A 13302-nucleotide genomic window follows, 5' to 3' on the forward strand; every position below is an offset into this window, starting at 1 on the left:
GCCATCTAAAATATGGTTTATTAGTTACTCAATAGTTAAAGGATAATCTGGCCACTGCAGTAATTTTGAAGGTATTCATCTTTCTGAGGAATGAAATGTTTGTCCTTCACAGCCTGTAAGCAAACCCTGTCCCCGTGGTCTAACAGGAGGAAGGGAACACTGAGGCATACCTGAAACTCTTTCTTGTTCCAACTGCTTTGTGTAGCTGTTAAATATCTGCTCCTGAACTTTGCAAACAGATCTCTTGATTTTTTCTCTCCGCGTCACCATGTAAGTGAGGTTACGCACCTGGAAGACAGCAAGGGAATGGGTTTTACAGGAATTGGATTCCCAGGATATTGCCCTCTCTGTGCTTTGAATTAATTCAACTGGAGCACTACACACCATTTAAACAAGTTAGTAGTGTATTTAAATTAAACCACCTTCAACGCAATTCTTAGAGAACGGTCTATTTAACTGACAAATTAGCTGTTGAATTGACAGGAATTTTAATTGACAGATTATTCCATCAGATTTGGAGAAGCACAGCACAGAAGTAACTTCTACAAACACCTGAGTCACACACACACAAAATCTAGGGAAATGTTGAATGTACTCAGTATTAAATGCTTCCCCGATGAGGGAAGCACTGAGAAGTACAGGTGGATGATTCCATGGCTCCCCTCTCAGTACAGGGTGGTGCCCTGTGAATTACAACCTTGTGGCTGATCTGGAGAAGTGTAACAAGTGTGTCTGTTTTTGCAAAGGTCCCTTTTTTAAAATCCAAATTATCTTGAATGTACAATCAGTGGGAACAGAGCAGTAAAACCTTAAAAATATTACTAAAATCACATATCCTGTTTTGACATCACATTTAGAAATGGAAAGGATTCACACAGAGTAATTTAAGATCCAGGAACCAGTTATAAACTCTAATTATTTAGCTGATCAAAGAGAGGATGACAAGAAAGCTTTAGCACATGGAGCAGGAACAGAAGGTCCCAAGTAACAGCTAGGATCTGGACCATCTGAACAGCTACAAGAAAGGCCATGGACTGGAGTTGAAACTAAGAGAAAAATCAAAAGAAAAACTACAACAATTCATTATAAGAGTAATTAGGCATCAGGATCCTTTACAAAGGATGCAGTACATCCATGAGAACCTGCTGTCCTGATTTAAAGATAAGACAATATTATGAAAGAAATGCTCTGGTGCACAGGTTACTGAGGTGGGACCTCCTGAGCCAGCTTTCATCCATGGCCTACATGAGCCACGTGCTGTAGGGACGTGAAAAACTAATTTCAGTGTTCTTTCTGGCTCTAAAGAGCTCTTATATTAACCCAAAAAGAAAGGAATTCAGGATCAGATGTACTTATAGAAACATCGAACTGATCCTACTGAATCAAACATCCAAAACCTAAATGAATCAAACATGATTTACCTCCCAAACCTACACAGACAGTCCAGGGAAACATCATCCTTCTCTGGTGTGCCAATGAAGAACAGACCTACTGCAAGTCAAGGCAAGTTTCATCATCCTTTTCACCGAATGAAAGGAGCATGGAAAGCCCTTAAAGGCTGAAAGGCTTCAGCTGGGAGCTGCACTACAGTCCACAGCCATGGGAGTTAATCAGTAAAAAAGCACAAGCAAAAACACGCCAGTCCAGCTGCAGGTGATTGAACGCTGCATGCCAAGACCCGCCGGCCCTGTGACTGACCTCTGCGTGCAAAGGGCAATTGCTGTGCTCCAGAGAAATTTACTGTCAGTGGTCTTGCCTGACAGCACAGCTCTGAGCTGAGTGCAGCTCGGGGGGAGTGGTTTGGGATCTGGGCTGACTGCCGCCAGCACGGGCACTGCCGGGGCTTACCCGCTCCAGGTCCTGCCGCAGGTGCGTGAAGAGCTGCAGCCTCCTGAACAGAACATCCTGCTCCCGTTTGGCCAGATTGTCCTCCTCATCCTTCTTTGGGGTAATCAAAGGCTTATTGAAATTGGATTTCCTCTTCAGTTTCCAGTACTGGTAAAGGAATTCCACCGGCTCCTCAGGCAGCCGCAGCACTTTGGCCACTTCCAAAGACTCGACAAAGGTGTAGAACTCGTCCTCCAGCTGCTGGAGCTTTTGCTTGCGGAGGCTGACCCTGTGGGCCTCCTCCTGGTTTTGATCCATGCTGTGGAAAGGGTCCATGTGGGCAGGAAGAGAGGTGTCCTGAATCCCATTCCTGTTCTCCTGACCTGGGCTTTCACCCAAAGTCTCAGCATCCGCTTTCTTGGTGGAGCTGTGCTTGGGGCAGTACGACTTGAACTTCACCTCGTCGTTCTCTGCCAGGATGGTCCTCATCTCCAGGCCGCGGTCAAACGCGCAGGTGACGTGAAAGGCTGTTCTGCAGTTTTTCACTGAACACTGGAGAAAATAAATTGCAATTAACCAAATTAATACAAAGTTAAGAAGCCACACTGCCTAAAACTATTGGAGAAGTCGGAGCTGCTTTGGAAGAAGAACCCTGTCACCACGCTCTGCTTGTCAGCTGCATGTACTTCCTTGCTGTCTTTAATTAGGGTTCTGACTAAGTGCTTTCAGGCCAGGCAAGGATCAAGTGGCCCAGAGGGACAGCAGTGTTTAACCCCCCTCCAGGCTGCTCCACGCACAGAAAGCCACAAGAGGAACACTCCTACTGACAGCACAGCTCCTTGTCTACAGCACCGTTACCTAAAGTGTTCCCCTTTGGACTGTGCCAGCACGAGGGGGGGAAAAAACATCGTGGTGGCTCCAGGCCAGTCTTGAGACTTTTAATTAAATCTTTCCCAGCACCTGGAGCCATGCTATCCAAAAGGCCTCAACCAAAGGGAATTTTTTCCCCCGTTATCCCAATTTTATAATGTCAAATCTTAAATCACTGTCAACCATTACTTCACTGAGTACAGCCCTCACTTCACCTTGGAGAGGAGAACAGGAAATTCAAATGTCATTTTTCTTCTTACTCAGTGAACCCAGCCATCACAGAGTGATGGGCACTAGTTCAGCTGATTTAGCACTTCATTTCCGTTTTATCTAATTCCCTTTTGCAAAATGCTATCATACATACCACCAGCCACCAGCTGAAAGGTTTAAATACATATAAATATGCATTTATACACAAACACACATACATATGTGTTTGGACAAACTCACACCTCTGGTGAACAAGATTTAAAGTGGAAATGAGCATAAGTGCTCCTAACTAGGAAACAGAACTATGCTTAACCCAAGCCAGCGACCCTGAAAGAGCAACACAGTGCACGGGGATGTTTATATAGTGCTTTGTAAAGAAGCCAAATCTCTCTCTCCTCTGGGTTTTCCTGCTCAGGTTGACTCAGCAGCCAGATGGCTTATAAAGGTATGGCAGGGTTTAAACCACACAGGTTTCAAATGAGCAGCCTTTAATAAAAGCAACATATAAAAGGAATTAAAAAATACCAAAGCATCTTTTGCCCTTCCCTCTCCTACTAACAAACAGGCCAGGAGCATCCCAACTGGAACACTGGGCAGTACAGAGAAGTGCTTTAGCCATAATTAGCTCTTACTGCAGCTCATGTTTTATTGGGAGAAGAGGGGAAAGCCTGTCTCACTGGGAGGAAATCTGCTGAACCTGGGGGAACACGCAGTCTTGTTTTTCCCAGCTTATTGCAGCTGCTCCCTGACCAGCCTGACACACACTTCCAGCTGCCACATTCCCTAATTGTTGTGCACATATCAGAAGGTGGCCTGGAGAACAGACAAAAACGGTTTCAGCTACATAACAGCAGCCAAGAGGAAGGGGATGGCTCTGCAAGAAGGGATTACGGCTGCAAATTTATATGCTGTGGACAGATTTATTTTCTCTAGTTAACACTTACTATTTCATACATTCCTCACATGGAAGTGGACTGAGATAGGTTTCACTGGAACTACTGCTGCACTGCTGGTTTACAGCTCTTCCTGGCAGCCTCAATCAAATAACTTGGGCCAGAGGAGAAAAGGGAAATGGATATAAACTAATTTCAACGTAGTGTAGGACTCGGGCAATTTTTGTGTCTTAATGCTGGTCTGACCACCGTGGATCCTGCAGCACCAGGTTAGCCCCAGAAAAGCGAGCTCTACTTCCGCCTCCTTATGAGACTGCAGTATCATCCCTCTGTGTCAGGGCGCTTCCTGAGGATTGTTTTGCTGCTGGAAGTGCTCTGAGGATGAGGAGCATCACCACAACGCTAAGCTACGTCTTACTGTCTCTTTCTACACAAGCACAACACTGCCCCAAATGGGTCACCTGTCTTTACACTCCCTCATCATTTATTCTCAAGTAAAGGAGATCAAAGTCTTGTCTGCTATCCCAGTGTCTCCTTTTTCAAAAATCTGAGGTTTGGTAATATTTTCCCTCAGTCTTTCTAGATTTTAAGTTTTTTTCTTTAAAGGGTTATTTAACATTTCTAAGTGGTTTTCAACTGTAAAAGATCTACAGGTGCCCTACAGCTAACAACCCAAAATAAATATGCACGTGGAACAACACTGCCCAGTCTAAAATTCTCTGGTGCAGATCGGCTGTCAACAGGAACAACCAGTAACACATTTTCCTATCTACTAAAAACTGACAAAAGAAAACACATGGATATTTGTGTGGTTAAATTACCTGTATAGAAGCTCCAACTTTTTCATTACAAAGGCTGCACACCAGTGCCCACCTACTGCTGGGAATGTGGGAAACTTTTGTGATGGGCTCCATTTTTTCGGGGCTTCCAATGCTCACCTGAGGGAAAAATGGTCAAAAAACTGGAGTGACTATGACACTGTTAATTGAAAAGAGAAACAATTTTATTAAAGAAAAATTCCTTGTGTGCATACGCAACTTAGTGTGTCCCAAATTCCTCAGTTTATATAAGGATCTATAATTATTAGAAAAAAAAAATCAGTTTCTCACTTTGTGACCAAACAAACCAGTTTGAAGGTGAAGCTCACCAATTTAAGATTATCACACAGGGTGAACACTTTGAGAACCCAAAGCAATGCTGTCAGAGTCAGACTTTCCTGATTCGCCTTTAACGTTCTGTTTACAGAGTGAAATGGTATCTGGTCTCCTTGTTAAATGAGCTTTGCCAGCAGCAAAGGCCTCATTTTCCAAGGCCTAATTCTGACTGACCAAGGGGATTTAATTAGTTTCTTTAAAGGCGAAGCATCACCCCGCCAGACTTTTCACCTAACCAAGACGCTTTCATACTTCACTCCTAAGCCGAACAACGCTTCAAGGAGGTCTTTTTTCTCTCCCAGAGCCCCAGGAGCAGCACCCACCTCTGGAATCCAGAGAGCACAGCTGACGTGCACCCACTTGGTGCCGCTGCGGGTGGGTTTCATGGCGCCGCCCTTCTTGGGGCACAGCAGACACTTGGGCTGCACGCCCAGCGCGCACGTCCGGCACAGCCAGCTGCCCTCGGGCACCTTCAGGATCCCGTAGCACGCCTGGACCCCACAGGAGCAGGGGGGCAAAGAGAACAAAGCAAACAGAGCTCGTTCTTAGCTGGGAACATACAGCTAATACACACACTTAAGACTCTCACAGCTCTCCCAGTTGTTTTTACTCAGAGGGAAAAGTGCAGGATGGCAAGTAATGATGAGCACGTTTGTCAGAAGATTGTGTCTTTACAGAGCCTATATCCCAGTTACTATCAGCTTTAACGCAATTAAGTTGCAGGTTTAATGTGATCAGAGAAACCCTACAGGTCTGAAAATACCGACTTTACTCTGTGTATCTTGTGGGATAGTCACTTGTACTTTATCATTAGCACAAAAGCAGTTAAGTAACACATCCCAGACAATGTGTTTCCTGCTCACCAGGCTAGTTTTCCCAAACACTGAATAACAACAGAAATTTGTTGAAGCTGGGAGGGAAGGACAGGCTGATGGATGGGAAGGCACCTGCCAGAGTAAGAAGCAACCATGGAAACAGATAGGCTAAAATTGTATCTCTTCATTTATGTCAAGAAAATTTCTGAACTACCACAGAAAGGTGAGACACAGCAGTGCATTCATAGCAGGTTCTCTGTTAAATTACCTGGAATCAACCCCACCTGTGTCCCTACTGACTGCCCTTTTGGAAAAGCTTGTGTTACCCCCCCAACCCGCTGCTGCTGGCATACCTGGTGCACACAGATATTGCATTTGTCACAGAACACCATTTCATTGCCATCCTCTCCATCTGGGGACTGGCAGACGTCACAGACAACATCCTCATCGTATTCAATCCCCAGCCCTTCCTCCGTCTCGATGGCGTGGCTCATGTTATCGTAGCAGCGCTGCTCAAACTCCTCCATCACCCTCTCCATGGTGTACTCGTCCAGCTCCAGCATCCCTGGAAAACAGGAGTTGTTCACAGAGTTAAAGGAAAGAGTGAGAACATCACCACAAACATCTCCACTTTTCTTAACAGCTGAGTAGACACAGCCAATCCCCCCACAGACACATTCCATTCCTCGACAATCACGCCTGTTCCAGCACAAACCAGGGAAACTGTAAAAAAAATGGCAAAGTTGTCTAATAACTGTATTAAACTAACAAAAGTAGAGTGTCCAAATCTTTCAAATTCTAAGGAAAACTTTCCAAGACTGATTCTAGCTTCCCGGTCTCGTTCTCATTTTTCCTTCTGGGACAGCTTTTGCTCCAATTTTCCCACCCAGATGCTGACTCTTTGATGAAAGATTTGAAAGTATTTTGGGCCAAAACTGATGGAGCAGGGGGAGAAAATCAGCGACAAAATCTGTTATGATACTTGGAGTGAATCTGCAGTTTCTAACAACAGTTGTTTGTTTATCACAAGTTCCAACCCAACAGGATGCAATCCCAACTGAGGTCTGCATCAGACCCTGCTACATCAATTATTTTGTTTTAAAAAGTGAAAAACATAGCTGTACCAAATGCAACATCAAAGCTAGGACAATAACTAAATGCAGTATCTAATCTGAAATTTGCTCTTTTCCAACAGCATCCATCAAAAAATTATTCATGACACACAGCTACAGACCCATTATGTTGTGGTTATTTTATAATTCAGACTTGTTTTGAAATAGAAAGGCCTCCCTTTTCAGGTAACTCCTACAGTTTATATCTTGGGCATGACCTTCTATCATGTGGAATATCCCTTTGGTCAGTTTGGGTCACCTGTCCTGGCTATGTTCCCTCCCAGTTTCCTTTGCTCACTTTTTCACTGACAAAGCATGACACAAGGGAAAAAAAAGCCCTTGACTTAGGATAACCACAGACCCCAAAATATCAGCGTGTTATCAACACCATTCTCATCAGGAACCCAAAACACAGCACTTGCAACAGCTACTGAGAAGAAATGAGCTCTATCCTCACTGAAACCAGGACAGACAGAGAGGAGATGGCAACCTGAGGATGGGGGTTTTAACAAGAAAACTCTCCTTTCAGCTCTCCCTGTGAAAAACTGAACCAAAAATGCCACAAAACAAAGAATAAAAAAACCTCTCTAGCTCCTCCAGATCAGAAGACAAACACTCCACAAAAGCACTCCCAGCTTCCCCTACTGACAGGTAAATCCTTACAGCAGAGATCAATGCATCCCATGCTACCCAAACTGGGCAGCTGAAAAGCAGCAAGAGGGAACATCCAAAATCCTGCTGATGAAAGGATTTTGCCCTGCAACCCAGAACTGCTGCACCAGCAAAGCAGATGATGGCAGGTTTTACACCAGCTTGCAGCTGAATTCTATCTGCTCTCACTTTGTCAGTGACCCTTGGAGATGTGACTGACTGCCTGTGTGTTTGCAAGGGTTACAGAAAGGGAAGCAGGGGCTACAGCTCCTCTTCTGATGTTTACAGTCATTCTTCTACAGAACCACTGGATGTTCTCAAGTACCTGAAGCAGTCCTGCAAGGATCAAAGAAAACACAGGGGATTCATGGCTGCAGGGACACCATAAGGAAGTGCTCCAGGTGCAGATCAGGCAGTAGCTCACTTTCCAAATGCCCATTTGTAGTTTCTGTAGTGTGCAATGTCTGACCAAGAACCAATGTACATATTTCAAGACCCCCAACACGCTGCCTGGTACTGACAGGAGCATTTCCTTCCCTCTGCATACAGCAAAACTGAGTGGGTAACGATTTAGAGCAAACAAACTACAAGAAACTACACTAAAACATAAGAGCCAACAAATTCTAGCTGTTCACTGTGTCATGTGTAACATTTACTTTTTAAAGGTTACGCTGGTGTAGCAGCATGGGGCTCCCTGCAGAGGTACAAATCTGCCCCTCTTGTGTTGCTCACGCCCCACTGTAGGAGCCCTCATCTGCTTCTGGCAAAAAACAGAAAGACTGGATAGAAGGATACCAGACAAACTATTAAAAGTGCATTTTTCCCTCGAGGAAAGCCAAGGGAACTTGCTGCTGCTTTCTCCTGAAGATAACCGAAAAGGTAACCTCAACTTTGGAATCGTAAACTGAAATCCTCTAAGCCCAACACTAAACCTGAGCAGTATTGATGTGAGATCTGGCAAAAAAGGCCTGGATATGACACCAGGCCAAGACATCATCTGTTTTTTTCATGTGTTGGTTTAGAAAGCAGAAACAGAGTTATGAATGGTAATTTTGCGGTTTACCAGTTCTTCAGCCATGCCACCTACGGGCTACAGCCTGGGAAAACATGTTTGACTGAACTGCAACTCAACGGAGGGAACTGCCACAGTGCCAAAACAAAAAACACAAGTGTACACCAACATGTCCAAACCTCTTCCATCTGGCACAGCGTTTTCTCCCAGCCAAACAACGTGGTAAAGTTCTGTGCTGACTTACATCCTATTCAGTTCCACTGAAACCCTCTCCTGGAGCGCTCACCTTACCAAGAAAACATTCCAGTTCTCCCCTGTCCTTTCCCACGCACAACCCATTCTGCAGAAAAGCTGCCCTTGTGACAGCCCTTCCTCCTGCTTTGGAACTACAGCACACAGTCACAGCGAGACTTGGGAGCTCCCTGCAATAAATCAGTGCAGGAATTCCTTACTGTCCCATTCCCTGCACCACTCAGCTGGCACAGATTCTCTAAACCTGCCAAACAATTTGTCTTGCCTTCTCTGCACTGAACACCACAAGCTAAAAGGATGACACAGATTTGTGATTAAGAGAAAAATAAATAAATAGGACTGCCTGGAAAAACCACCTGAGTGGTGTCAGTGGTGTTCCCTTTGAGAACCAAGATGGCAAACTGGGAACTTTGTGCAATGAAAAGCAGCAGAGAAAAAAACCAAAACACGTGGCCACATTCTGACCAGGCCTAAGCCGATACAACACAGGAGTTATGAAGGCATCTATCTTAGGGCTTAACCACATCTGGTCTGCTTTCCCATAGCTATCCCAACTCACATGATTACTATTTCTTCCCACCGCTGCCCTTCCTAAATTATTCTTAAGATTTCCAGCTTTAGAAAGAAAAACAAAAAATTTAAAAGAAGACAACAAATGACTCGTTGCTCACCCATTTCTTTGAACTCTTCGTTGGCAAGCTGCAGCCAGGCTACGTCCACGTCGTTGAGGTCGTAGCGGCACACGCTGTCGGCCAGGGTGCGGATGTCCACGTAGCCCAGCTCCGGCGGCTCCGCGCCCGAGGAAACGATGAACTTCCTGGGCCGCGTGAAGGTGACGGCTTTTGTCTCGGACACCACTCTGGAACAGACAGGCAGGCGGGCGTGAGGAGTGCCGGGCTGCTGAGAGGCTCAGCTCCACAGAATTCCAAATGCTTTACTCTAAGGGATTAACAACCAGCAGCAGCAGCCACCTAACCATCCCAGCAATCAGCTGGCACCACTGAGCTGGGAAAACAGTTCTGGGCACTTCCATAATTAATTGGTGGTATTGTAAAAACTTAACTGGAGTTGTCTAGAAATCCAATTCGCTGCCAGAATTCTAAATAAAATTAAATATTAGAGCTGTGCTTACTCTTACCTGAAATTCACACTTGTTTAAAGCCAAAGCAGGGGCGCTGTATTTACACAGCAGCTGCTATATATGCACACATTAAACTCTGGATTAAGACTTTATTTCAATCAATCTGTTTAACTAAAATAATGACCACAAGAACATTCAAGGAAAAAAGAAATATTTCTGGCTGTCTCAGTAGAGGACTTTGCCCTCTCTCTTACTTAACATCACACACTGAAATTGAGCTTGGATGAAACCTGTTTCACCACACAACCCTGGTACCTCCAGGAGCAACAGTGCCAAATGCCTGCCTCCAGCACTACCACTGGAGATGATCTTTTGGGGCGCTAGTGCTACAAGGGAGGAGGAGACTGAAACACTCTGTGTTGCCACAACTCTCTGCTGGAAACAGCCTAAGCTCCACAAGGAACAGGACAGCCTCCTTAACCCACTCTATTCTGCCCCTATCTGATGTCTTAACTCCGAGCAGAAACCCTGCTCTGCCGCTGCTGTTATTTGCACAAACGCATCTCTGTAAATCCTCTACCTATTTCAGTCTTGCACATCCCTAAAGCTTCCCCTCTTCTAGCTTATTTCAGACAGTGAGAAATGGTGAGCAAGAGCCAAATGCTGAATCTGGAGCTTCTGAGGTGCTGTGAAAAATACAAATGTGAACGACCTTGCCAGCCTAACTGCACTGCCCAAACTGTTTCTGGTCATATTGCACAGTGTTCACATGTTACAGACTACTGTGTCTTCACAGAGAAAATACCTGAAACTGGGCACTGCTCTCCAAATCCTCTTTATCATAAATTCCTTCCAGAGTCCCTCTCTGTGGAAATCATAACCTCTGGGCAGCACCCTGCCACAGCAGTGGCACAAAAGAAACAAGTACAGTGACTGACCTCGAAACAACTCCCTTTCCTGGCTTTATCTCTGTGCTAGAAAGAAGTCAAAAAAAAAAAAAAAAAAAAAAAAGGCAACCTTTACTATACACTGAAAGCCATTCAGCTGAATTGTCCATGTGAGCCACGTGTTTACAGGGAATCTCCACACAGCCTCACTCCTTTCTCCTGCTCCTCTGTCCCCACCAGTCACTACCAGCCCATACCTTTTATTCACTGTTGTGTTCCTTAGTACCAGCTCCCTGTAGAGCTTTGGCTTCTATCCTACACCAGCTATGATCTGTCTATTACTAATTCCATGTACAGAACACCCCCACTTCCCTCCCAAAATCAGGCACAGAGCAGCTCCTGCACTGCAAGGCAGGGGTCTCCAAGAATGAGGGAGCAAGGAGGACAATTACCAGGCATCAATAGGCCCCCGTGACCAGCAGGTGTTCAGCAGTAGGACTACACAAGACAGCTCAGCAGAAAACAAGGAGTGCTGCCTGCTGTGCCAATACCTACCACTGTGATGCCTTCTTTCCCTGTCTTCTACCATCTTAAATTAAGGAGCAATTGGCCTTTGGCAGAGAACAGCTCTCTCCTAAATGAGTTCCTGGACCTTCAATAGCCACCAAAGCACCTCCCTGACAGACACAGGGCAGTGATCCCCTGGGAGGTTTTTCCTCTGCTCAAGTCCACAGGTGTCCTGGCCCTCCCACAACCTTGGGAGATGCTTAACAGAAGAATCAGTGAGGAGCAGGCAGTGTGAGTGCACATGTACCACGTGTGTGTCCCTCTGCAGGCACTGGGAGAGGTCAGTGTGGAACAGGGAAAGGCTGTGTTCCCATGTCCTAAACTGCAGAGCAGAGAGCAAAATGCCAGCTTGTCCTTGGAGCTCTGGGTCCAATCCTTTAGAAGGAAGGACAAGGTTTATCTCATGTGCAGGTTGGCTCCTCCTTGCACAGACCTAGCAGGGCACTTTGCAGGTTGCTGCACAGAACAAAAACAACACTAACAAACTTTCCTGTGGCCCCCTTAATCCAAGGCTAAAGCTGACAGATACAGACCTAATAAGAAGCAGTGTTCCATCACCACAAATTTTTGGCTATGTATCAAGAATTGAGCTGCTGTGGTCCCACCAGGGTCATTTGGTTATGCCTTATGGTCCAGCGTGGACTGACTCAAAGAGATCTAGAATGATTAAATGGCAAAAATCCTTGCTCTTATTTTCTCCAGTACCTAGTAAGCATAAAATGGGCTGCAGCACATTCCCATGCCCTTAGAACTGCAGTGTTTAATTTGAAACAGGAAATAGTATCTAAGTGTAACAAACATGGCAAGAAAAATAAGGGGGTTTTGGATAAGAGCTAGAAAATCTCACATTATTTAGTTACACGAACAACTGCACAGTTCTTGAAACAGTTGAAATGTTGTACAATCAATTTCTTAGGTTAATAAAAGAAATCACAAAAAAAAAAGTATGAAAACAAAATAAATCCTGTGTTTTCTCTAGCCCTCAAGCCTGGTCTGTCCAACTGGCCCTTGAAAAGAACCTATGGTTTGGAAATAAGCAGAGAGAACACCAGACAGGGCTCCTCCAGCAATGATAAGTGAGCTCAAGTCTGGCTTAAAAATAGAAGCTAATTTTAAGGTTCTGTCATCGTATTCCATGCTGGTTTATTGCCAAAAGCAGTTCTCTGACAATTGTATTTCACATGGGCAGAACAGGCCTGACCCTTGACCTCTCTGACCATTCCAAAACGTGAGGCAGGTTGCTCTTCATCTCTGAGAATCAAGACCTTCCTAGCTGGGCACTGTGCAATAAAGCTCAGGAAGCCAAGGCAATGTAGACATAAGCTGCCAGCACAAACATGTGTGTATTTGTTCCCATTCCTCCAAACTATACCTGGCTACTGGTTCTGGGATGGTCCCTGGGCTAACTGGCACCTGAACTCCCTTTTCCCACTCCTGCCTCCAGGGATCTGCCAGCACATAGTATTCATCAGGGTTCAGCTGGAAGGAGTCATGTAACTTCATGGCAGTGATCAGGTCCGTTCTGAACACCTGCAAAGAGAGTGACCAAGAGAGAAAAATAGAGACACTGACATTTGATATCGACACTCCACCGTTCACAGCTTCAGGGTAACCATGGAGCACAGCGTGGAACAAGGTCACTGCACCACCAGTGCACCAGCCCAGCCCACTGCACAACAGGGCTGAGCTTCATGGCAGGGAAAGGGGTGGCTGAAGGCACAAACACTGACAGGATGACTTTCACCCAACTGCACTGCAGGTCCTGGTGCTCCTCCTGCACTGGAGACTTGAACTAAAAGGTGTTACCCCCTTTTACCTCCATATTGGCCGCAACTAAAGCTGCAGGAGCTCCGAGTTGTAAAACAGCAGCACAAGGAAGATTCATTTGTGCTCCCCGGCTTTTTGGATTTTTTAAATTTTTTTTTTTAAATTATTGGAGCTCTGACTCATACCAAGACATTCGAGAAATTC

The 13302-nt window shown here is 45.3% G+C and overlaps 1 protein-coding gene across 9 annotated transcripts in view; it reads right to left on the minus strand.

The window, feature by feature from the left end:
- JADE1 (jade family PHD finger 1) overlaps positions 1–13302 on the minus strand; it is a 132862-nt gene that overhangs the window by 3830 nt on the left and 115730 nt on the right. For all 9 annotated transcript variants that reach the window (XM_066186652.1, XM_066186655.1, XM_066186649.1 and 6 more), the window contains 7 exons: positions 12704–12861; positions 9468–9655; positions 6123–6334; positions 5278–5445; positions 4622–4738; positions 1849–2379; positions 171–288 (listed from right to left, as the gene is read on the minus strand). In XM_066186652.1, the coding sequence (XP_066042749.1) occupies positions 171–288; positions 1849–2379; positions 4622–4738; positions 5278–5445; positions 6123–6334; positions 9468–9655; positions 12704–12861 (1492 nt within the window). The remainder of the gene's footprint in view (positions 1–170; positions 289–1848; positions 2380–4621; positions 4739–5277; positions 5446–6122; positions 6335–9467; positions 9656–12703; positions 12862–13302) is intronic.

Source organism: Chamaea fasciata, unplaced genomic scaffold, assembly GCF_029207755.1.
Source record: "Chamaea fasciata isolate MVZ Bird 193981 ecotype frontalis unplaced genomic scaffold, bChaFas1.0.hap1 SCAF_6, whole genome shotgun sequence".
Taxonomy (NCBI): Eukaryota; Metazoa; Chordata; class Aves; order Passeriformes; family Sylviidae; genus Chamaea; species Chamaea fasciata.